Source organism: Pristiophorus japonicus, chromosome 1 (assembly GCF_044704955.1).
Source record: "Pristiophorus japonicus isolate sPriJap1 chromosome 1, sPriJap1.hap1, whole genome shotgun sequence".
Lineage (NCBI taxonomy): Eukaryota > Metazoa > Chordata > Chondrichthyes > Pristiophoridae > Pristiophorus > Pristiophorus japonicus.
The window spans coordinates 229,545,541-229,572,363 of NC_091977.1; the positions used below are offsets into that span (position 1 = coordinate 229,545,541).

At 46.9% G+C, this 26,823-nt stretch overlaps 1 protein-coding gene across 4 annotated transcripts in view; it reads left to right on the forward strand.

Moving 5' to 3' along the window:
* The window catches only part of elp1 (elongator acetyltransferase complex subunit 1), a 106,494-nt gene continuing 79,671 nt past the window's right edge, over positions 1 to 26,823 (forward strand). The window contains exons 1-5 of one of the 4 annotated variants that reach the window (XM_070887616.1): positions 1 to 33; positions 10,337 to 10,448; positions 24,189 to 24,355; positions 25,535 to 25,687; positions 26,497 to 26,578. In XM_070887616.1, the coding sequence (XP_070743717.1) occupies positions 1 to 33; positions 10,337 to 10,448; positions 24,189 to 24,355; positions 25,535 to 25,687; positions 26,497 to 26,578 (547 nt within the window). Of the gene's footprint in view, positions 34 to 10,336; positions 10,499 to 24,188; positions 24,356 to 25,534; positions 25,688 to 26,496; positions 26,579 to 26,823 lie in introns of those variants that run through there. The other 3 variants (XM_070887624.1, XM_070887643.1, XM_070887633.1) reach the window with 3 other exon arrangements.

Consider the following 26,823-nt stretch of genomic DNA (forward strand, 5'->3'; position numbering starts at 1 on the left):
ATGGGACCTCCCTTTTTATACTTGTGTGATCAGGTAAGGAGTGTCTCCCACAAGTTCACCCCTTGTGGTCAAGGTGTGCATCTAGGTTGAGTGTATACAGTAATATAGTGATGTTACATTGTGGTTACATACATGACATTTCTGATGGCTGAATATGAATCAGTTGGTCATTGATGGTGTCTTCTTCAAGCTGTTCCGGTTCGTCTGTGTGCCGCAATTTCGTCTGATCAATGAGCCTCCCGCGTGTTTGCCCATTAGTGAGCCTGACAATAAGCACCCTGTTACCCTCCTCGGCCATAAGAGTGCCAGTGACCCACTTAGGGCCTTGACCATAATTTAGCACATACACAGGATCATTAATAGAGATGTCACGTGACACGGCAGTGCGATCATGATACCACTGCTGATGTTGACATCTGTTTTCAACGTGATCATTAAGATCAGGGTGGACAAGCGAGAGCCTGGTCTTGAGACTTCTCTTCATCAACAGTTCAGCAGAGGGGACCCCGGTTAACGTTTGGGGTCTCGTCCTATAACTAAGCAATATGCGTGACAAGCAAGTCTGCAAAGAACCGTAAGTTACGCGTTTCAGGCTCTGCTTGATGGTTTGGACGGCCCGCTCCACTTGACCATTGGACACGGATTTGAATGGTGCTGACCTTACATACTTGATACCATTGAGTCTCATAAACTCTTGAAAATCAGAACTCGTGAAGCACGATCCGTTGTCGCTCACAACGATGTCGGGCAGACCATGAGTGGCGAACATGGCACGAAGACTCTCAATGGTGGCTGTGGATGTGCTTGATGGCATGATTACACATTCTATCCATTTGGAATACGTATCCACCATCACCAAAAACATTTTGCCCAGGAAAGGACCCGCATAGTCGATGTGGATCCTCGACCATGGTTTGGATGGCCACGACCATAGGCTTGGCGGAGATTCCACTGGTGCATTGCTTAACTGCATGCAAGTGTTGCACTGATGCACACATGACTCCAAATCAGAGTCAATGCCAGACCACCAAACGTGAGACCTGGCAATGGCCTTCATCATCACAATACCGGGATGGGTACTGTGTAAATCCCGGACAAATCTCTCCCTGCCTTTCTTGGGCATAACAACACGATTATCCCATAACAAACAATCAGATTGAATGGATAGTTCATCTTTGCCACGGTTGTAAGGTTTGATCTCATCACACACTTCCCTGGGAATGGCCGACCAATCACCACTAAGGACACAATGTTTTACAACTGATAAGATCGGATCCTGGCTGGAGCAGTGACAGGCGACCCTTCACTCTCAAAGGCATCCATGACCAACAGTAGGTCTGCGGGTTGTGATGTTTCCACCTCCGGCGTGGGCAATGGTAAATGGCTCAATGCATCAGCACAATTCTCGGTGCCAGGTCTATGGCGAATGACATAATCGTAGGCAGATAATGTCAGCGCCCACCCCTGGATGCGGGACGACGTGTTGGTATTGATACCTCTATGCTCTGAAAACAAAGATATGAGCAACCTGTGATTGTTTTCATGCTCGAAACTAAGCCCAAACAGATACTGGTGCATCTTTTTAACTCCATGTACGCAGGCTAAAGCTTCTTTCTCTACCATGCCATGGGCTCTTTCTGCTTTAGACGTGCTTCTGGATGCATATGCAACAGGTTGTAGTTTGCCCGACCTACAGGATTGTTGGAGCACACAACCAACCATATGTGATGAAGCGTCACAGGCAATACTAAACGCTTACACGGGTCATAATGTACCAGCAATTTGTTGGAACAATGCAGATTTCTAGCCTTCTCGAAGGTCCTGTCTTGAAATACACCCCAAACTCAGTTGTCGCCTTTGCTGAGCAGCATGTGCAGTGGCTCTAATAATGTGCTCAATTTAGGTAAGAAATTACCAAAGTAGTTGAGAAGACCAAGGAACGAATGCAGCTCCGTCACACTCTGCGGTCTGGGTGTATTTTTGATGGCTTCTGTTTTCGAGTCCGTAGGCCTGATGCTGTCTGCAGCAATCTTCCGTCCCAGAAATTCGACTTCCAGCGCTATAAAGACACACTTTGATCTTTTCAGCCTGAGCCCCACTTTGTCCAGACGACGTAGAACCTCTTCCAGGTTGTGCAGGTGTTCGGTAGTGTCACGACCTGTGACCAGAATGTTGTCTTGGAACACCACGGTTCTAGGGACGGACTTCAATAAACTCTCCATGTTTCTCTGAAAGGACACCTGTTGTAAATGAACAGCCCTTTATGCGTATTGATGCACGTAATTTTCTTCGACAATTGGACAAGCTCCTATGTCATATAGACCGACGTCAGATCCAATTTGGTGAACAACTTTCCCCCGGCTAGCATTGCAAACAGGTCATCAGCCTTTGGTAAAGGGTACTGATCCTATTTCGAAACTCGGTTGATCATAACCTTGTATTCCAGGTGGATCTGCACCTTGGCTCCCGTGAAGTTGCTGATGCCCGGTTTAAATAGCAAGGGAAATTTGCTTAGCACTTGAGCACATGAACTGTAATCCACCGATGACAAAGCTTTAATATCGTTCCAGTTCCACTTTATCTTTTCAAGCCAACTCCTGCCAAACAGCGTTGGACCATTGCATGGAACGATCCACAGGGATAAATCATGAACCGTCCCATCGTACGACACCTTGACTGCTGCACTGCCAATCATTGGTATGAGCTCTTTGGTGTAGGTACGCAGTTTTGCATTTACTGGACTCAGCTTGGGTTTCACGGCCTTGGTGTCCCACAGCTTTTTGAAAGTCCTCTGGCTCATAATTGACTGACTCGCACCCGTGTCTAATTCCATAGATACCGGCACGCCGTTCCATTTTACTTCAATCATTATCGGTTGGCTCTTTGTCAGGAATGAATGTACACTATACACTTCCTCCTCAGGTATCTCGGGTTGCATTGCTGGATCCGCTCCGGATCGGTCATCATCATCCACGTGGTGTGTCGCAGCACGTTTGCTGAGCTGTGGACACATCCGCTGAAGGTGCCCCATTTTCGCACAGCCTCTACAAATATACTGTCTGAAATGGCACTGATGAGGCCGACGATTGCTCCCACAACGCCAACAGGGTGAAATCGGATTCATGCCCAATGGCGGACTTCGAGCAGCTACAGGTTTCGCAAACACAGTCAGGTAGGCCCTGCCAGGTGCAGCTCTGCCAACCGACGACACAATCTGGTGCACAGTACTTGCCGTGGAGTTCCGACTCTGCGAGGATATCTGCTTTGTACTATCGACCGTGGTCAGGCAAGCCTGGGCGATCGTGATGGCCCTGCTCAGATCCAGCGTCTCTGCAGACAGCAGCTTCCGCAGGATCATCTCGTGGTTTATGCCTATTACAAAAATGTCGCACAGCATGTCTTCCAACGTGGTTCCAAACTTACACGGCACAGTGAGACGTCTCAGGTCGGCAACAAATTCCGCCTCGTCCTGGCCCTCAGAACGAACATGTTTGTAAAAGCGATATCTCGAGATAATGATGCCTTCTTTAGGTTTGAAATGATCCCGAATCAGAGCACACAATTCCTCATCGGTCTTTTCCGTTGGATGTGCAGGTGAGAGCAGATTCTTTATGAGGCTGTAGATTTTCGGACCAACAACCGTGAGGAAAACCGCCCTGCGCTTAATTGCGTCAGCGTCTTCATCCATCTTGTTGGCCACGAAGAACTGGTCGAGGCGATCTGTAAAATCCTCCCAGTCTTCTCCCTCCACGAATCGCTCCAGGATTCCAACGGTACTCATTTTTTTTTGTGCGTGAAAGATCGTATTGTGCCTCGTCGCCAAATGTTGCGTATGCAATAACTCAATCGGCTTAGTACCGTGAACTCAATCAGATGCAACCTGAGTACTTTATTAGCTCTCAAAGTGAGGATTAAACATGGAGGCTTTCTTTATATACAAGGGCTGCACATGTGTGCCTGTGGCCCAATGACCTCCGACGGTCGCTCCCCCTGGTGGCAGGTAAATCCAGGCATACATATATTACAATATGGTTAAACACTAATCAAACAAAACACCAATCGGTGATCATAAAAGTTGGACTGTTTTAGTTTCATCATAGTAAAGAGCAGGTAGAAAGGACTATATTGTCACTTTTACATTGCATTAATGCTGCCTTCAAGATAAATATAAAACCATTGAGACTTGCTGAGACTGACAGCCCGAATCATCTGCTAATAATAGGTCTTCCTGGCATTAGCAATGCCCAGAGTTTTACACTTGGCTTGTAGTCAGCTGTACAAAACTGAACTTGAGGAACCTGATAGCATTACCAACAGCTCTTGCTCAATATTAAAAAAAAGTCCCTGTAGCTTCCAGCAATCAATGGCAACATAACCATCACATGTGCCAATCAGCATGCTGTAGTTATATTGGGTGAAATAAAAAACATAGCTACAACTTGTTATTTAAAAAAGCTTTTGTAGCATTTTTGAAGAACAGGAATAAGCTTAACATTGGCGAAGAACAGAAAACTGCAACCAGGCAAAAAAGAACTGACTTAGTTTCCACTTGTGAAGAACCTCAGCAGCAACAACTTGCATTTATATAGTGTCTTTAATGTAGTAAAGTGTCCCAAGGCACTTTACAGGGGTTTTATCAGACAAAATCTGACACCGAGCCACATATCCAGCACCTTTCACAACCACAGGATGCTACAAAGCGCTTTACTGTCAATGAAGTACTTTGTCATTGTTAAGTATCGAATAACTCCACGAGGCTTGTACGGTAAGCTAGTTCTGGCATGACCTTACTCCAGTTTATTTATTCTCAAAGTGAGGATTCAACATGGCTGCCAACATTATATACACGGCTTGCACGTGTCTGCCAGTGACCATTAGGAGTCCGACAGTCGCGCCCTCCGGTGGCAGGTAAAACCCAGTTAACACACATAACATCATTCCCCCCAAAGTCCTTGGTACAGGCTGTATTTACAAGTTGAGACTGTCCGGGGCCTTCCGCTCCCTGGTTGATCTTCTCATTTTGAACCCAAGCTTGGGTGAGTTAGTAGGACCATTGCTGCATTGCGGAGCAGTCGGTCTGTCAGAACTGTTGGGGATGGTAGGTTCGTCTTCGTGAATGACACAAGGGTCAACTGAGATTGGATATGTGTTGGTTCGTCGATGATGATGTCATCTTCAATTTGTTCTGGGTTGTCTGTAAATTGCAGTTTGGTTTGGTCAATGTGCCTCTTGCACATTTGGCCATTTAACAGTTTGACTACAAACACCCTGTTCCCCTCCTTGGCCAAAATCGTGCCAGCAACCCACTTTGGACCATGACCATAATTCAGAACACGGTCATGAGCAGCAATGTCATGTTATACAGCCGCGTGATCGTGGTACCATTGCTGCCGTTGCCTTCTGGTTTCGACATGATCATTGAGATCCGGGTGTACAAGGGAGAGTCTCTTCATTAACAGCTTGGCAGGAGGGACCCCGGTGAGCGAGTGGGGTCTCGTCCGGTAATTGAACAGATTGCAGGACAAGCGGGTCTGTAGGGAGCCGTGAGTCACGCGTTTTAGGCTCTGCTTAATGGTTTGGACAGCCTGCTCCACTTGAACGTTAGATACAGGTTTGAAAGGGGTAGACCTGACATGCTTGATGCCATTACGGGTTATAAACTTGTGGAACTCCGAACTGGTGAAACACGGCCCGTTGTCGCTGACAAGGACGTCGGGCAGGCCATGGGTGGCGAACATGGTCCGGAAGCTTTCAATAATGGCTGTGGACATGCTGGATGACATGATTACGCATTCACTCCATTTGGAGTAAGTGTCCACTACCACTAAAAACATTTTGCCGAGAAAGGGGCTGGCAAAGTCTATGTGGATCCTTGACCACGGTTTGGATGGCCATGACCACAGACTCAGCGGAGCCTCCACAGGTGCGTTACTCAGTTGCATACAAGTGTTGCGCTGATGCTCGCATGACTCCAAGTCCAAGTCAATGCCAGGCCACCAAATGTGACACCTGGCAATGGCCTTCATCATGACAATGCCTGGGTGGGTATTGTGTAAATCTTGCACAAAAGTTTCTCTGCCTTTTTTTGGCATAACAACACGATTACCCCATAACAGACAATCAGACTGAATAGACAATTCATCTTTGCAGCGGCTATAAGGCTTAATTTCATCCTGCATTTCCCTGGGAATGGCAGACCAATTTCCATTTAGGACATACCTTTTTACACTTGACAATACAGGATCCTGGCTGGTCTAGGTCCTAATTTGGCGAGCCGTGACGAGTGACCTCTTGCTCTCGAAGGCATCCATGACCAGCAGCAAGTCTGCGGGCTGCGGCATTTCCACCCCGGTTGTGGACAATGGTAGCCGGCTAAGCGCATCAGCACAGTTTTCAGTGCCTGGTCTGTGGCGGATGACATAACCATAAGCGGATAATGTCAGTGCCCATCTTTGGATGCGGGACGAGGCATTGGTATTTATACCTTTGCTCTCAGCAAACAATGAAATGAGCGGCTTGTGGTCTGTTTCAAGCTCAAACCGAAGCCCAAACAGGTATTGGTGCATTTTCCTAACCCCATATACGCATGCTAAAACCTCTTTTTCTACCATACTATAGGCTCTTTCAGCCTTAGACAGACTTCTGGACATGTATGCAACTGGTTGGAGTTTGCCTGATACATTGGCTTGCTGGAGAATACAACCAACCCCATATAATGAGGCGTCGCAGGCCAGCACTAACCGCTTAGATGGGTCATAGTGTACCAGTAATTTATTGGAACATAGCAGGTTCCTGGCCTTCTCAAAGGCTCTGTCTTGAGATTTTCCCCAAACCCAGTCATTACCCTTTCTCAGCAACATGTGCAAGGGCTCTAGCAATGTGCTTAAACTAGATAGAAAGTTACCGAAATAGTTGAGAAGACCCAGGAACAATCGCAGCTCCGTCACATTCTGGGGTCGGGGTGCATTCTTGATGTCCTCTGTCTTCGAGTCTGTAGGCCTGATGCCGTCTGCTGCAATTTTTCTCCCCAGGAGTTCGACTTCTGGTGCCATGAAAATGCACTTGGAGCATTTTAGCCTGAGTCTCACTCTGTCCAGATGACGTAGAACCTCTTCCAGGTTGTGCAGGTGTTCGGTGGCATCGCGATCAGTGATCAGGATGTCATCTTGGAACACGACGGTTCTCGGGACGGACTTCAGAAAACTCTCCCTGTTTCTCTGAAATATGGCTGCTGCTGAGTGAATTCCAAAAGGGCATCCGTGGTGTATAAACAGTCCTTTGTGCATGTTGAGGCACGTCAGTTTTTTCAAATATTTGACCAGCTCCTGTGTCATGTAAGCGGAGGTCAGGTCCAATAGGTGAATGACTTCCCCACCACTAGCGTTGCAAACAGGTCGTCAGCCTTGGGTAACGGGTACTGATCCTGTCTCAAGACTCGGTTGATCGTTACCTTGTAGTCGCCGCAGATCCTGACCGTGCCATCACTTTTCAACACTGTGACAATTGGACTGGCCCATTCGCTGAACTCGACTGGTGATATGACTCCTTCCTGTTGAAGTCTGTCCAGTTCAATCTCGATCTTCTCCCTCATCATGTACGGAACCGCCCAAGCCTTGTGATGGACGGGTCTTGCTTCCGGGCCTAGGTGTATCTGCACTTTGGCTCCCGTGAAGTTGCCAATGCCTGGTTCGAACAACGAGGGAAACTTGCTCAGCACTTGAGCACACGAAGTGTCATCCACTGATGATAAGGCTTTAATATTGTTCCACTTCCATTTAATTTTCTCAAGCCAACTCCTACCAAACAGCGTTGGGCCATTGCCTGGAACGATCCACAATGATAAATCATACACAGCTCCATCGTACGATACCTTTACTGCCGCATTGCCAATGACTGATATGAGCTCTTTGGTGTAGGTACGCAGCTTCGCATTGATTGGGCTCAGTTTGAGTCTTTTTGCCTTCGTATTCCACAGCTTTCCGAAAGCCCGCTGACTCATTATTGACTGACTTGTACCCGTGTCCAATTCCATGGATGCTGGAACCCCATTTAATTTAACTTCCAGCATTATCGGAGGACTTTTGGTAAAATAATGTACCCCATACACTTATTTGTCCTGTACCTCGGGTTGAGTTGCCTGTGCTGCTTGATCCACGCTGGATCAATCTTCCTCAGCCACGTGGTGTGTCGCAGCATGCTTGTTCGGTTGCAGACACATTCGCTAAAGGTGCCCCATTGTTGCACAGTCTTTGCACACGTATTGCTTGAATCGGCATTGATGGGCCCAATGATAGCCCCCGCAATGCCAACAAGGTGAGATTTGATTCACCCCTGATGGCGGACTTTGAGCAGTTGCAGGTTGTACGAACGCGGACGAGTAGGCCCAGCCATGTGCAGCTCTGCCTGCCGACAATATTATTTTATGTACAGTACTTGCCGGTGAGTTTCGATGCTGGGAGGGTATCTGTTTCGAGTTTTCGTCTGTGGACATGCATGCCTGGGCGATCGTGATGGCCCTGCTCAGGTCTCGAGATTCAGCAGCCAGCAGCTTTCGAAGGATGACCTCGTGGCCCATGCCAAGCACGAAAAAGTCCCGCAGCATTTCCTCCAACGCAGTTCCGAAGTTGCACGGCCCAGCGAGATGTCTCAGGTCGGCAACAAATTCCGTCACGTCCTGGCCCTCAGAGCGATTGTGCGTATAGAAACGATACCTCACCATGATGATGCTTTCCTTCGGTTTAAAGTGGTTCCGAACCAGCGTACACAATTCATCGTAAGTCTTATCCATTGATCGAGTCAATGAGTGTAGATTCTTGATAAAGCCATAAATTTTTGACCCACAAACGGTGAGGAGAACCGCCCTGCACTTAATTGCGTTATCAGTTCCTTCCAATCTGTTGGCTACGAAGTACTGGTCGATACGGTCAGTGAAATCCTCCCAGTCTTCCCCTTCCACGAATCTCTCCAAAATTTCAACAGACATGGTTGCGTGAAAGTTCGTATTTTTAACTCGTCGCCAATTGTTACGTATCGAATAACTCCACGAGGCTAAGTACGGTGAGCTAGTTCAGGCATAACCTTACTCCAGTTTATTTATTCTCAAAGTGAGGATTCAACATGGCTTCCAACATTATATACACGGCTTGCACGTGTCTGCCAGTGACCATTAGGACTCTGACAGTTACGCCCTCTGGTGGCAGGTAAAACCCAGTTTACCGTCATAGTCACTATTGCAACATAGGAAACACAGCAGCCAATTTGTGCAAAGCAAGTACCTACAAACAGCAATGGTATAAAGACCAGACCAGCTGTTTTTAGCCTGAGAGAGCAGACGGGGCCTCGGTTTAACATCTCATCTAAAAGATGGCCCCTCTGACAGTGCAGCACTCCCTTAGTACAGCACTGGCGTGCCAGCCTAGCTTATTGTGCTCAAGTCTCTGGAGTGGGATTTGAACTGACAACCTTCTGGCGCAGAGGTAAGAGTGCTACCCAGTAAATCACAGCTGATGCCTCAAGTGACTAACATACAAACATACAAAATTGATGGGCAGGAAAAGACCAGCTGGTCCATCAAGCATGTCCCACACCATGATGGCCAGACATCATGTCTAAACACTTCCCCATCACCATCACCTCATATTCAACCCAACCCCCCCACTCCCACCTCCCCTCGCAGCCATGTAATCTCCTGGGAGAGGTACATCTAACAGTGCAGCACTCCCTCAGCACTGCACTGGAAGTGTCAGTCTTGATTTTGTGTTCAAGTCTCTGGAGTGGCACTTGAACCCACAACCTTATTCTGTGTTTAATCAATATCTGTGTGAAGAACTTCCTTAAAATCAGTTCTTACTTTGCCGTTTACTAGCTTGAAACTGCATCTTCTCTTTGCCTAACTGTCCCAGACACTGTTACTGCATTTCCCCATCCACAGGTTCACTTCAGACGCAGCCCATGGGTGGGTGGGATGGTTGCTTGAGCTGTCTGCTTCTCTTTTGCGGTCTTGGCCGCACCTTGGTGTCCCTGAGGAGGGACCATGCGGTGTCCGCTGGTACGTGACCGGTGGGCATCACAGGGACTGGAGTGTGTAGTGGATCATAGTACTAACATTATTATTTAAGTTTTATAAGTTTCCTTTGGTTTGTGTGTAGTAAAGTTCTTTATTAATTAATCCTCTTTAAAAGGGGGGCACTTGTTTTTGTTTTTTAATTGGTGACACTGGGTCAACCCAGTGTCTCATTATGGATTATTTTATAAACGGAATACAGCATTTCCGGCATTAATTTCAGATATCCAACATTTCTAACATTCATTGTAGGTTTCCAACAATTAATTTCAGATGTCCAGCATTCCCAGTGCGCTGTCTGAAGGGAGCAGTGACGTGAGTCCTCCACTGCGGCAGGGGGCGGCAGGCGGGAGTGAGGCAGCTGTGTGGCGGTCAGAGGTGAGAGGTGAGAGTGAGCCGGGCCTGCGTGCTGTCGAGGGGAGGGAGGTTTGATCGGTGAGTGAGTGAACGTTTCCGCGAATTCGGCACCGAGATAGGTGCCTGACCTTTCCCTCCGGGCTCGGGTGTGTGAGAGGAGGGCCCAGGGGTCGGGGAGGAGAGGGCCCAGGGGTGGGGGTGGAGGTGGAGGGGACCCGGGGCCCGGGGCCCGGGGCCCAGGGCCCAGGGCCCAGAGCCGGGCGGGCGATGCCCGGACCGTCCACTTGCATCTGAGTCAATGTGATTTCGAGTTGTTTCCTGTTTAGTCTCTGGGCGTGTAATTGTACCCGGCAAGGGCACCATCAGTACCAATTTACTTGCATTTATCGAGCACTAAAACGTCCCAAGGCCCCTCACAGGAGCGTTATCAAACAACATTTGACACCCTGCAATTTTTTCTCCCACGTATTTATCCATTTGTGCAATGCTTGAGGATACCAACAGCTCCATTCCCTTGGACTCTAATCCCCTGCCCTTCAAAACAGCCACCATCACCCCTGCTCAACAAATCTAGCCTTGATCCCTCCATCCTCTTGGACCCATTACCTTCCATGGGCTACCTCAACTCTTTTTCCTGTCTAGGGCTTTTGAACATGTCATCATCACCCAGTTGCACTCTGACCTCTCCTGTCATTCCCTGTTTAAATCCTTATAGTTTGGTTTCTGATCTTCTGGGGAACCAAAGCCACCTTGGTTAAAGTCACCAATGACATTGTTTGTGACCATGAACCCAGTGTGCTGTTTCTCCTTGACCTCTCTGTGGTGTTCAACAGACTTGATTAGTTCATCTTGTCCAACTGCCTCTGCTGTATTTTTTTCTACTCTGGGGCATTGAGGCTGATCTAAATGATCCTAATTAGCACAGACTGGCATCAAAACTTGGTCAACATACTATAAGAAAGAAGCAAGATCTTGCATTTCTATAGCACCTTTCATGACTTCAGGATGTCCCAAAGTGCTTTACAACCAATGAAGTATTTTTTTGAAGTGTCATCACTAGTGCATTGGAGTATTTAAAATAAACATTCAACACCAGGTCTGGGTTTGAAGATTCAAGCAGTCTTTATTTTGCACCGGTGGGGAGACCCGTCTGCTCATTTGTGGCCAGACTTCTCCAATGATACAAAGTTCCAAGCAATCTTTTATACACTTACTGATGTATGTCAGCCTCGTGCATGGTCGCCCCCCCATGCTGTTTAATAGGCCCAAAGCCCGCGTGCACAATTGCTGATTGTGAATTGGTCAATCATTCGCCTATTTCTCATGTCAAATGGAGTTTCTCCAACGTGTTACTTCTGACCCCTTGCTCTGTTTAACTGCCCCTCTGGTCATCTTGTGGTTCAACAGTTTGGCTATTTGTAATTGTCCTCAGGTTACACAGCTTGCAACAGTTAATCATTCTGACATGTTAATCTTAGCGTTATCTCTTCTGCCCTTTAAGCAACTTAGAAAGCTGACCACTACAAAAGCCTGTTTAGCTCTTTTTAGTCCTGAGACCCATTCTTAACCCTTTAATAATAGCAGCGTTCGAAAGCCCCACTTCAGTCCCCCCTTTTGGTACTTGGCCACCCAGCCCAAGATTACCAACCCAATTCTACTTCATCCTATGTCCCCTGCTCTGTTCTGTGGTGATCAGCCACGCAGTTTGGGGGACTCGGGACATGACCTATGTCTCAAAGTATTTCAGGGTACTCGGCTAACAACTTTCGCTGTTCCATAATTAAAGCTTTTGCTTTCCTTCTCCATTGCCTCTTTCTGCATGCCATGCATAACCCAATTTCCCATTAAACAGCTAGCCCTAACTGTATGCATATACAAATCCACAGCTGGATATTCACATTCATTCCCCAATTCCATATATATTCCCACCATTGAGTGTCCTTCAGGGTTTCCTCAATGTCCATCGAATGCTGTATGGTATCTTCCAAAATCTCAAATGTTCTTGGAGACAGGGAATGTCTTGCCAACTTGGTATCTCATATTGTTCCATTTCATCATCCCATCTCAGGTTGTTTAAAGTGATGTTCTCTCTGCGTTCCTCTCTTCTTGGGAATAGGTATCGATGGCCTATTTTGACCACAGCTTTAGATGTAAAACAGAAATTAAGTTGTGGGATCGCACATATGACATTACCATGCTTGTATTCAATTTTCCTTGGTAGATGGTACGTCCCATCATCCCGGGCTCCACCTCAATCCCTCCCTGACTAAGGGGGCTGATTTCCAACATGCAATTAACCGTCTGAATGAACCTGCACACTATACGTTGCCCCCCTCCTATGGAGTAGAAACATAGAAAATAGGTGCAGGAGTAGGCCATTTGGCCCTTCGAGCCTGCACCGCCATTCAATGAGTTCATGGCTGAACATGCAACTTCAGTACCCCATTCCTGCTTTCTCGCCATACCCCTTGATCCCCTTAGTAGTAAGGACTACATTTAACTCCTTTTTTAATATATTTAGTGAATTGGCCTCAACAACTTCCTGTGGTAGAGAATTCCACAGGTTCACCACTCTCTGGGTGAAGAAGTTTCTCCTCATCTCGGTCCTAAATGGCTTACCCCTTATCCTTGGACTGTGACCCCTGGTTCTGGACTTCCCCAGCATTGGGAACATTCTTCCTGCATCTAACCTGTCTAAACCCGTCAGAATTTTAAACGTTTCTATGAGATTCCCTCTCATTCTTCTGAACTCCAGTAAATACAAGCCCAGTTGATCCAGTCTTTCTTGATATATCAGTCCCGTCATCCCGGGAATCAGTCTGGTGAACCTTCGCTGCACTCCCTCAATAGCAAGAATGTCCTTCCTCAAGTTAGGAGACCAAAACTGTACACAATACTCCAGGTGTGGCCTCACCAAGGCCCTGTACAACTGTAGTAACACCTCCCTGCCCCTGTACTCAAATCCCCTCGCTATGAAGGCCAACATGCCATTTGCTTTCTTAACCGCCTGCTTTACCTGCATGCCAACCTTCAATGACTGATGTACCATGACACCCAGGTCTCGTTGCACCTCCCCTTTTCCTAATCTGTCACCGTTCAGATAATAGTCTGTCTCTCTGTTTTTACAATCAAAGTGGATAACCTCACATTTATCCACATTATACTTCATCTGCCATGCATTTGCCCACTCACCTAACCTATCCAAGTCACTCTGCAGCCTTATAGCATCCTCCTCGCAGCTCACACTGCCACCCAACTTAGTGTCATCCGCAAATTTGGAGATACTACATTTAATCCCCTCGTCTAAATCATTAATGTACAGTGTAAACAGCTGGGGCCCCAGCACAGAACCTTGCGGTACCCCACTAGTCACTGCCTGCCATTCTGAAAAGTACCCATTTGTCAGCAAGTCTTTCCCTTAGCCAAGGAAGCAGTGTAACGTAGAAGTATTTGTGTTTTTTTCCAGCTGCCCCTTAATGGACTCTCTCAATGGCCTCTGAGTTCCCTCCCGCCTCCCCTTCACAGGCGAGCTTCCCAATGTCCGTGAATTCCATGTTTCTCGTGAGCATGCAGAAACCAGGCACAGGCAGCGGAAGGAATGTGCGGCAAACCAGACTCCCCACTCACCCTTTCCTTCAACCGCTGTTTATCCCACCTGTGACAGAGACTGTAATTCCCGTATTGGACTGTAGAGTCACGTGAGAACTCCCTTTTAGATTGGAAGCAAGTCTTCCTCGATTTCGAGGGACTGCCTATTGATATGTATGATATGATATATGATTGATGGGGTGTGTGCACACTATCACATCCAAATAATTGTGTGCAGCCGTCGATGTGCACCCCTTGGAATGGGCCACTTAGTTTCACCGCATGGGGGGCACACCGTGGAGTAAAACCCGGGATTGACCTTGTATCTCGCCTATATTCTATACTCCCCACAGAGGTTCGGCCTCCATGCCCTCTATCTGTGGGATAGCTAGGACTATACGTATGAATTTCACTTCTCTGGTAATACACTTACTTGGGGACAAGTACACTTGTGTTGTCTTGCGAACATTGCAGAGGGTAGTACCGTCCTTAGTCCATTTGGACAACTGCTCATTACTTATCCAATCGGGTATTTTTCCCTGTTTCATCTGGTTTACATTGTATCGGATATTCCCAAGTAACCACGTGCCATACATTGCATATACGAGTTCTTTATGCATTTCTTGGGCTAAGGCATGTAGTCATGTACTAATGTTATTGATGGTCTGGGCATGGGGCTCTCGGGTTTCCTCGACTTGCAGCATTTGTCTGGCGACCTCGTCCCCTGTTTCTGACAACTGAGAAGTCAAACCGGTTCCCCTTAGTAAGAGGGTTCTTAAGCGTTGGACTAAGTCTTGGACTTCTTGATCTATACTGGCTATGTCAATTGTGTTGACGGCTGCTACCCCTGCCGCATACCCTGCTCCTGCCATCTCTACTCTTTTCCTTTTTCTGTTTAACCGCCCTGTGGTCCCTGTAATTGTTGCTCCAACAAATTTTCCCATAATCCCTTGGTGTGGCTATCTCATCGCTTAGGTAAAGTTATCCTGCTAATATTGAGGGCAATTTTAACAATTCCGTGGGACACTTCAAAATACTCCAATTTCCTGGTTTGTTTCATCACCAGGCCTCCCTAGGCTCCTTCTATTACTTCAGGACAAGGCAGAGGAGCGGGTGGGGCTGGTCCCCGTCCTCTCTTTGGGCCCAAATTTCCCCAACCCCTTTTTTCGGCGCACTCTCCCAAGATGCGGCAACTTTGTGCGCTGGAAATGGCGCCGAAAAACTTACTCACGATTCTGTCACTCTGCTGTGTCCTGGGTCCTGGCGCGGCGCTCTTCATGGGGGGGCGGAGCTACAGCCCTGTGCCGAAAACAGTGCCAGCAGCTGCGCGCATGCACAGTAGAGCGGTCGCGCATGCGCAGTAGCTCCTTCCCATGATTGTGATAATGATGCCTTCAGAACGCGTCCTGCCCCTATCCCAGGCCAAATGGCCTGCCGCACAGGCCGGCCGCTGAGGGCTGCAAGCAACAGGTTGGTGTGACTGAGTTTTGATCGGGGCGAGAGAGAGGGGGAGAGGTTGGTCGTCTTTGGCTGCAGTTTAGTGGTTTGGATCGAGGATAGCTTGTCGTGTAGTGACGTCACTTGCCATTCTGGGCTGGCTTTGCGTTCGTTTGGTTGGGTGGCGGTTTGCCAAAGAGTCTCTGCAGTGCCGTGTATTGCGCTGAACCTCGGTGTCCTTCCACACATGGCCCGTCTGGCTCGAACACACTTGCCGACCGCTGAGCGTGTGCCCAAGTCAGTCCCCGTACATCTCGCCACCGTCGCTGCTACCTGCTTTTATCCTCCGACACTCTGCGCTGCCCAGCCACTACTTCTGGCCTTTCTATCTCTCTCTCTTGCTCCGATGTCGCCTGTCCCTCTGGTGCGCGCTCTCTTTCTCTCTCGCTCTCTCTTTCTCGCTCACTCTCTGAATTGGGATTCCAGAATGGTGTGAGCCGAGCCTGGGCTCCAGCGCACTTGTGCACCCACTCTCCGTCCGTCCGCCTGTACGAGCCCACCCGGGTTGGTCTTGAGGACAGCGGTGTGCGTGTTGTTGTGCTGGAGATGCCGACTGGCACCGACAAAATACCTTTCTGCCTATGACCTATGACCCCAGGGCTGAACTCGGGTGTGTCGGACGATCTCTGAACTCCTTTTGGGGCTAATTGGAGTCATCTGCAGTCCCTCACGCGAGGGAGCCGAAGCCCCATGCCTCTGCCAGGTTTCAGGCTGCTGTTTTTAAAGCCCGACCAAAAACCCGAAAAATAGGCAAAAAGGGCAAAAAATTACCTCCCGAAAAGAGTTGAAAGTCAGTGGGGCGGCGGTCGTGCGGGAGTCCCTCCCATATCCCAGGCCGAAGGGACTCCCGCACGGCCAGCCGCTGCCGAGTTTAGTTGAAGGTAGGATTTACTTCAGTTCTTTATTTGTTAATTTAATTATTTATTTCAGTTCTTTATTTTTTATTGAATGCTTATTACTTTTTGTGCTTGGTGGTGCTTTAAATGTAGTTACTTGCGCCGATTCCTTAACTCTGGGTAAAGTTTTTCTGTGCGGACAGAAGTGGCAACATACGCTGGCCTAAGTTAGTTTGGAGCAACTATTTGCTGGCCAAACACCTAAAGTAGCTGGGAACGCCCCCTTTTGGAAAAAAAACGGAACTAAAAAAACCTAACTAACTCACTTACACTGGCGCAAATTAAATGGCCAGAAATGTAACTAAAAAGATACTCCAGAAAAATCAAGTTGCTCCAAAAAAAAAGGAGCAACTCCTGGGGAAATTTGGGCCCAATATTCAGTACTTTCCATTTCTTTGCTCACATACACTGCTGTCATCAGGCGTCAAGTCTAGGCATTTAAGGGTCGCCGTATCTACTCATAGTGTCTTATTTTGGACGAGCCTGGCGTGTAGCCCCCATCTAAATACCAATAGACATATCCCGCGGAATTGCATTTTACTACCGCCCTAAATCCTATATTCCCCGCCCCCACCGGCGGTTGGAACATGATCTCGGTGCCATCTTCAAAGCTTCCGCCGTCCCCACATTGCACTTGGAGTTCAATCCCGTCATTCACGTACAGGTGCCCATCACGGTCACACCCCTCCAGATGGCTTGGCATATAATATAGGGACCTATCCCCGCTGGCGAGAGTGAGGGTTGTGAGAATCATCCATTGGGTTATTGCCATATCCATGAACCTGTGGATTAAAGCATACTCTGGTCATCACCAGGGGTTATTATTTCTTCTTATCCTATCCTAACTCTCCCCTTTCTAACCAGTCCTGCCGGGATCTATCAGTGATCCAGCAGACCCATATCCTGTTGTCATCCAAGACTATATCTGCCAGTGCTCTGCGGGTGCCTCTGAAACAAAATAGTTAAGACATCTAGTCGTCTACCTGCGGTTTGATTTAACTTCGACTGCCTCCTCGGCCTTATACCTTTTTAATTGGGTCCAGTGTTTTCATCTACCCTTACCCTTCATGTCCACACAGGCACATGTATCACTGGTCAGGATTGCCTCATACGGTCCAGTCCATCTGGGGGCGAACCCTGCTTGCCCGGGTCCTACCTGAACGAACACTCGTTCACCCACCCCTGATACAGATCCTACTGGTCCCTTACTCTGAGCTTCCTGGTCCTTAATAGTCTGCTGTTCCTTCACCTCCTGTCGTAAGTCGCGTAACAGCTCGTCTAAGAGCCGCACATAGTTTCGAATGCGGACCCAAGTCCTCATGACGGTAGATACCCCTTCCGGTAGGCGCATGGCCTATCCAGTCATAAGTTCATACGGGGTCAGTCCAGTTGTCTGATTTGGTGTTGCCCGAAGGCGCGTTAGTATACATGGGAGGATGTCTACCCACACCTGTCCTGTTTCTGTAATGGCCTTGCCTATGGCTGTTTTTAATGTACGATTCATTCGTTCTACCATTCCCAAGCTCTGAGGGTGGTACGGGATGTGGAATCGCTGCTGAACCCCTAACAATTGGCAGGCTTCCTTCTGACCTTTCCCATGAGGTGTGTACCCTGATCAGAATCTATCTGAAGGGGAACTCTCCACCGGGGAATTATGTTGTACGCGAAGATCTGGGCCACGGTTCTAGCGCTACAATCTCGGGTGGGGAATGCCTCCACCCATCGGATGAATTGATCTATCACTACCAGACAATATATCTTTCCTCAGCTTTGGGGTAATGATCCTGTAAAGTCTATCTGTAAATTCTCCCACGGGCCTTTGGGTCGTGGCTGGTGTGCCATCTTGACCCTTATTGGTCTTCCCGGATTATATTGACCATACACGATGCATCGTTGGCAATGCTTGGCTACATCTCTTCTTAGCCCGCTCCACCACCAGTCTCTACTCAGCCTGTCAATCATGCCATTGCGCCCTCCATGGTCGGGTCCATGATATATATTCAGCTGTTGCGAATGAACACAGTCAGGCACTACCACCCGTAGATCCTTCCTCCATATTCCATCCCCTCCTTTTACAGCTTCTTTCCTAGTCCATAATTCTTGTTCTTCTATGCTCATGTCCTCCTGTAGCTTGTGTATATTCATTTCCCCAGGTCCTACGGCGGCTGCTGTGATCATAGGAACTGGTTCTGTGCCTGTAGCTTCTTTGGCAGCCTCAGCTGCTTACTCATTGCCTCTTTGCTGGGCTTCTTCTACCTTCCTGTGGGCTTTTATCTTCATCACTGCTGCTTCCGCAGGTTCCTGGGCAGCTTCTACTAATCATCTAACAATATTCTCGTGTTTTATGTGTCCTCCTCCCGAGGATATGTACCCCCTCCTACTCCATGCTGTCATATAGTCATATACTACTCCAAGCGCATACCGGCTGTCGGTATAAATATTCATCCTTTTTCCCTGAACTAATTTTAACGCCTCAGTGAGGGCCACCAATTCTGCAACTTGTGCTGATAAGGTTCCCTCCAATCTTTTGCTACAATTTTTCTGTCTTGATTAACTACAGCCCAACCTGTATGGGGTTCAACATTTATATACCTGCGTGATCCATCTACATTTAAGGTTTGGTCCAGGTTCTCCATGGGTTCATCTAACATGTTTCCCTGTATGTCATCATCTATTGTTAGTTGACATTCATGTGCCTCTCCCTCGGATAGTATACCGTCTGCCGGATTCACTCGGCCAGCCCTCACTATCTGTACTGACCGGTCCTTGGGTATGAGGACCGCTTCCCACGCATCTCTTTGGCTGTCTGAAATGGAACGTAGTTTACCAGTATTCAATAACTCTACTAGGGTATGTTGCGTGTGTAGCACTATCTGTCCGGACATCACCACTGGTTCGCAGACCCTGACTGCACAGTCTAACGCAGCCATTCCACTGAATTAAAACAGAGTTCACAACTGCCTGTGAAAGAGTTAACTTCCTTTGTTTCGAAAGCCGACAAACACAGACACCATCAATCAATGTCAACTTCAGTCTCACAGCTTGCAGCCTTTTCAGTTTAACTTTCCAGTAAAAAAAAATTTACTTTTGTGAAGTCTCTGTGCTTTTACTCTTTAAAATAAACATTCAGAAAAACAACTTCGCACACAATAGCATTTCATCCTTTTCTCCCCAGTTACACATTGGTCAGAATCTTTTTTTATAAACCATACCAATTATTGATGTGAAATGCCTTGTGTCTAGAACTAAAAGCTCTCCACACAATTTACACCAACCAGAATTTTATCATGGCCATAATGAAAGTCTGATTTTTAATAGGTTAATTAACCTCAGTAATTCCAATCTTAAACTTCCCAATGCCATTTGGAAAAGGGGAGGAGCCATGGCCACACAAAGGAATATGCCTTCCCAAAAACTTTAAACGCCAAAGAAAAACACCAGAACAGTAAGAAATAAACATGATCTTCCCTTTTCTCCTTTTTATTGAGTCATAACTATCCATTATTCCTTAAACCAGTTTCAATTTCTAATTCCTGTACACTCTTAAGTGCACAACCAAGTATCTTTTAAATGTGGTGAGGGTTTCTGCCTCTACCACCCTTTTGGGCAGTGAGTTCCAGACCCCCACCGCCCTCTGGGTGAAGAGATCTTCTCTAAACCTCCCCCTCCCAATTACTTTAAACCTATATCCCCTGTAGGTTTTAGCACTTTTCTCTGCTATATGCCTCCAGTTTCATGCGATGATTCTCCTTTATTTTGTGTGACCCCCATTATTATTCTCCAGTTTACGGGTACTACTCCCATGACCCGTGTAACATCAGCTTTAAACAGATCGTAGTCCGCCGCCTGTTGGGCAGCTGTGGGTGCACCACATCCCGTCCCTGAAATTTTGGGCCAGTCGTTGCCACATATCTTCACTTATTTTTGCTCTGACTAATCCTCCCACATCACGATTATGAAAGTTATGACATTTTCGTATTTCCCTCATTTTTTGCCAAAACACTCCGTTACTTTGGGTTTTAAATCTGGCAGTATCTGTAGTAATTTGTCACCCGGGAAGAATGACACATAAGTAGTTTTGAACTGGTCTGCTATTGCTGGGAGAGCTACTGTCTGTCCCTGGGCTGGGACTGCGCGAGCTCCTGGTATGAACTCTACTTTAATGGGGGCCGCTGACAGTTCTTTCTCATCACCATCATCATAGGCAGTCCCTCGAATCGAGGATGACTTGCTTCCACGTCAAAAAGTTCACGGGTATTTCAATGAAGGACCTAAAATTCCAGGTCCCGAACTTAATCTTGAAGGATGGAAGGTGCCTGTGCTTGGATTTTTTTTAACGTGTGGTGGCCATTGCACACCAGCCACCATCTCATAGGGGGGTGGTCTGACCCTCTCGTGGTCTTGATTGTACTCGGCTGCCTTTCTGCCTAAGACCCCCAGTCTATATCGTCGTCCTTTTCGTGTGTCCTGAGGGGTGCTGTCACCATCACACTTACTGTCGGTTTATTGCTATTTTGTCGCTTTTCAGTCAATAGTCTAGTCCGTCTACTTAATTCATAATTTATTGCGAGTGACTAAAACGAGGGCTTCTCCTTTTGTTTCTTTTCCAACTCCCACCATTTTCTTTGTTCAGCGGCTGGATCGTCTGGTTTCCAATTTTGTTTAATCATTATTTCAATTAGTTTTCAATTTTTGTCTGCTAGGTACCGTGTCAGAGACCCCTCTGGTCTCCACTCGTGTTTCTCACTTCCCATGGCTATTGGTTGTCAGCGGCACGTCCCTTACTCCTCATGAGTGAGACCGATACTCGCAACATATTGGTTGTCAGTGGTATGTCCCTTACTTACTCCTCACGAGTGAGACCGTTACTTGCAACCGATACCAATTGTCAATCGCAACATTACACAGACACACTTCTATATAACCGATCGTAATTGTTTCACCTGGGATCTTCCGCTGACTACGCAGATTTGGATCTCTCAGGCAGCTGACACCAGACAGATTTCTGCCCTTGTCCTAACTATGCGTGGTAATTAAAACTTACATGGCTTCTATCTGCCGGTGTCTGCCGTCTGCTTGAGATACTGCCGATTAAGCCAATTGTAGTGGAGTATTTAAAATAAACATTCAACACCAGGTGTGGGTTCGAAGATTCAAGTATTTATTTGCACCGGTGGGGAGACCACCTGTTCGTTTGTCTGTAGCCAAGCTTCTCTGATGATACAAAGTTCCAAGCAATCTTTTATACGCTTAATGATGCATGTCAGCCTCGTGCATGGCCCCCCATGCCATTTAATAAGCCCAAAGCCCGCGTGCACAATTGCTGATTGACTAATTTCCTTTCGCATCACACATTCATTCGCTTAGGCCTCATATCAGATGGAGTTTCTCCAACATGTTACTTCTGATCCTTTGCTCTGTTTAACTGCCTCTCTGGGCCTCTTGTGGTTCAACAGTTTGGCTATTTGTAATCGTCTTCAGGTTACACAGCTTGCAACAGTTAATCATTCTGATATGTTAATCTTAGAGTTATCTCTTCTGCCCTTTAAGCAACTTAGAAAGCTGACCACTACAAAAGCCTATTTAGCTCTTTTTAATCCCGAGACCCATTCTTAACCCTTTAATTATAGCAGAGCTCGAAAGCCCCACTTTAGTAGTAATGTAGGAAATGCGGCAGCCATTTGCACACAGCAAGCTCTCACAAATAGCAATGCTATAATGACCAGCAATGATCCTCTTAAGCTGTGCAGCCACCTGGCGGTCCCGCGCAGGCTGCTTGCTGGCTTTACAATGGGGAAAAACTGCACGTGCATAGAAATTTGAATGGGCTGCACAGCCCGTTAAAGGGTTTGTGCATCCCCCCAAAAATTAGAGGGGACTTTGATGACCGGATAATTTTTTTTTAATGTGATGTTGGTTGAGGGATAAATATTGGCCCAGGACACTAGTTCAACACCAGTCAGTGCCTTTACCTATTACGGCATTGGGATTTTTGTTTAACCTTTAATATTTTAATAAACTTTTGATAAATTACTTTAGGTTAGAACAGTATGATTGTTACTGCAAACCAGTTTTGTGCTATTGTGCCTTTATTAAGCTGTAGCTTTCAGCCAGTCAGCCAAGATCTATTGCTAAAGCTTTTAAGATAGTTTTGAAATACCCGTCTCATTTATAACATTTCTGCTATGTTATCAGCGTTGTGCCCCGTGATTCTGTTTATACTATAGATACAGCGTCGAGAATCTGGAAGCCTTGGGACCGAGGCCGCTCTGGATTTTGTATATTTCCAGACTTCGGAATGTCTTTATGACGCCCCGAATCCGGAAACGCCCAAGCCCAGGTTCGCGTATTTCCAGATTGGAATGTCTTTCTGACATCCCGAGTCTGGAAATGCTTGGGCCAAGCAGCGGATTGGCCTAGATACCTCCAATGTCAATAGCGAAAGCAGCACAAGCAGAACGCTCCAAAACTTTAAAAGACACATCGAAACACAGAAAGTAAAGTAGACGGAGAACAGGAGCATACTCACAATACCGAGGGAGTGGAGAGGTTGGGGGTTCGGGCGGCTGAGCGAAGGCGGCGGGCATGGGGTGGGGGGTTGTCGGCCCGAGGTGGCAGGCAGAGGCGAGGTCAGTGGAGGCGGGAGCGGGGTCGGCAATAGCCCGAGGCAGGTTGAGGGATTTTCCGGATTTCGCATGACTCCGCCACGGATCGTCCCGATGTCCGGATTCCGGAACGGTACGGATTCCGGAACTACGCATTCTCGATGCTGTATCTGTATTAGGTGGCTCCGTCCCATCAGCAGCCTGGAGGGCAGGGGATAGAAAATTTCAGGTTTTTTTTAAAAGCTAAGATATATGATTGTAAAACACCTATCTATGAGTTATTCTGGAATGCGCTGCCTGAAAGGATGGTGGAAGCAGATTAAACAATAACTTTCAAAAGGGAATTGAATAAATACTTGAAGGGGAGAAAATTTGCAGGGGCTATGGGGAAGGAGCAGGAAAGTGAAACTAATTTTGATAGCTTTCAAAGAGCCGGCACAGGCAAGATGGGCCGAATTGCCTCCTTCTGGGCTGTAAGATTCGAGAATCACAGCAGAAAAGAAGGCCATTTGGCCCTTCGTGCCTCTGCTCTTTGAAAGCGCAGTCGTGCTTAGTCCCACATCCCCACTTTTTGTCCGTACTATGTTCTTATGAGTTACATAGAAACATAGAAAATAGGTGCAGGAGCAGGCCATCGGCCCTTCGAGCCTGCACCACCATTCAATGAGTTCATGGCCGAACATGCAACTTCAGTACCCCATTCCTGCTTTCTCGCCATACCTCTTGATCCCCCTAGTAGTAAGGACTACATCTAACTCCTTTTTGAATATATTTAGTGAATTGGCCTCAACAACTTTCTATGGTAGAGAATTCCACAGGTTCACCACTCTCTGGGTGAAGAAGTTTCTCCTCATCTCGGTCCTAAATGGCTTACCCCTTATCCTTGGACTGTGACCCCTAGTTCTGGACTTCCCCAACATTGGGAACATTTTTCCTGCATCTAACCTGTCTAAACCCGTCAGAATTTTAAACGTTTCTATGACATCCCCTCTCATTCTTCTGAACTCCAGTGAATACAAGCCCAGTTGACCCAGTCTTTCTTGATATGTCAGTCCCGCCATCCCGGGAATCAGTCTGGTTGATCATTGGATACACGTTCTACTGTGTCTACAGTGTATGTTTCTGAATCGTATCACTGATTTGTTGCATGAGTTCACATTTCTCTCTGCTTGTTTTGGAAAGCCTTCACAGCACTTGCTATGCGTAATCTGAGATTGCAGCACAGCCTGCACTGCAGCGGATGGCAGGGTCTGGGAACTCCTCTGTGTCTGGCTGTACGCGCGGATACAGGGACAGTGCTTGTGGGATCAGACCTCGGAATCACAGAACTCGACCCACATACTGAGCAGGTACGGACTTGTTTTATTGCTCATAGATTTCTACGTGACGATTCGCTACCTTTTAGTACCAATCCTTATAAGAAAAAGGCACTTTGGGATACTTTGTAATGCAAAGGGTGATCACTGTCTGTCTCAGCTCTAGCCCTCTGGCCCATGGATGGAAGTGTTACTATTTACAGCACTAAATGTTGGCATTATTGACAATAATTGGAAGAATCTAATTGTACAGACGTTGGTAGATTTAAGGTGTCCTCCCAAATCACATATCACCAGATGGGGAATAAAGCTGTCTCTACTCTGGTCCGACAGTGTGTCTCCTCTGTAACCTCAGACAGGCAAAAATATAAAGGAAAAAAGTAATTAAGGAAACACAACAGAGCGCCAAATCTGTAAGGAGAACCCAGAAAGCATCAGAATCTGTTAACATCATTTTAAAAAAAGATTTATTATTGCTTATCTTGATTTTTTTTGAGGTACTGATTCACTCATTCAATAATACAGTGAAGCCTGTATATACGGATACTCCCCAAAAAAAGACACCTGCAAAATGCGGACACTGATTGGCCCAAATAACTTGCATGATAAAGTACACAAGAGGCACTCTGAAGCCACAGATAGTCAGCAATTGTGAACTACAACAGCCTTCAATGCACCAAGTCCCTTTTACAACTTAAAATAAGGGACAAAGCTGGGGTATCTGGAACATTTATGGAGTCGGGATCACTGGGCATTCCCCCCCTCACAGCTTGCTTCCTTTCTGCCCCCAAATTCTTGAGGTCACTGTGTGCCAGTGAGCGGGTTTTGTGAAAGAAAGGGCTCTTGTGGCATAGAAAGCTATTTACCCAGCATGCACAGCGGCAGAGAAACCGCTTTATCTCTTGGATTGAATGTTTGGACGGCTCCATCCCAGAGATAGAGCGGTTTCTCTGCTGCAGTGCACACTGGGTAAAGAATTCCCCATTCTGCTGAATTTATTTTTTAACAGTGCATACAATGGCCATTTTGAAAATAAGGACACCTGCAAAAAAAGACAGCTGATGTCAGACCCTAAGGTGTCTGTAATTTACAGGTTTCACTGTACTGGCCTTTGGCTCTCAATAAGTGAGCCACCTTAATCCAATACAGAATGAATTGACAAGTTTATTCACAAAGACTTTGATTCAGGCTCTCTTCATCCTCTACTCACAGGTGGTCAGTAAGGTATCCCTGGTTGAAGAAGCATTTCTCCCTGAAGATGGCACCGGGTGTATTGTTGGTATCGAGGACCTGCCGGATCAAGAATCCTTTTGTGTCGCCACTGCATCCGGAGATGTTATACTTTATAATCTAACCTCAAATCAGGTAAAACATGTGCTGTGATGTTCTTATTTTATAGGGGAATAAACTATTACCTGAGGAATATACTTAATTTACTAAACACACTTTTCATGTGTGCTTATTATCATAATACTGCTCAGATGACGGCTTGCTTTAGGAGCCAAGGTGCCTCGTCAGCAGTAAGCGAGCATAAAGAATCAACAACAACAACAACTTGCATTTATTTTTATGCCTTTAGCGTAGTAAAACGTCCCCCAAGGCGCTTCACAGGAGTGTTATCAGACAAAATTTAACACTGAGCCACATAAGGAGATATTAGGGCAGATGACCAAAAGCTTGGCCAAAGATGTAGGTTTTAGGAACGTCTTAAAGGAGGAGAGAGAGGTAGAGAGGTTTAGTGAGGGAATTCCACGGCTTAGGGCCTAGTCAGTTGAAGGCACGGCCACCAATGGAGGAGCAATTAAAATCAGGGATGGGCAAGAGGCCAGAATTGGAGTGCAGAGATCTTCGACGATTGTGGAGCTGGAGGAGCTGACAGAGATAGGGAGGGGCGAGGCCACGGAGGGATTCGAAAACTAGGATGAAAATTTTAAAATTGAGGTGTCGCCAGACTGGAAGCCAACACGGGTGATGGGTGAACAGGATTTGGTGTGAATCAGGATACGGGCAGCAGAGTTTTGTGTGAGCTCATAACTTAAGAGGTCAAGAAACAGGTGGCTTGCCATGCTCAGGACTTTGCGTTGGTGAGTGGAACTGGGGATTTTAAAGAGGGAGAGAAAAATAAATAATATGCTTAAGAGTGTAGTATTAACAAAACTGTCAATTTCTTCCAGCTGGAATGCGTTGGCAGTGTCGACAGTGGACTGACTGGGATGAGCTGGAGTCCTGACCAGGAATTGGTTGTGCTCACCACAGGTATGTGTAAATCTGAAAGGGAATGGGACTAAACGAATAGTTCCTTTGCAGACCGTGCAGGTGCATGGGCTGAATGGCCCCCTTTCTGCACTGTACAATTCTATGAAATCCGCCCCCATTTTCCCTTTCTGTAAGGATATCGGTATCCATTCAGTTTAATAAAAGTCCATCCTGTCTGTTGAGCCTCCTCTCAACCCCAGAATTTGTTTCATGGCTGGCCTTTGCAATAAATTGTGTATATACAA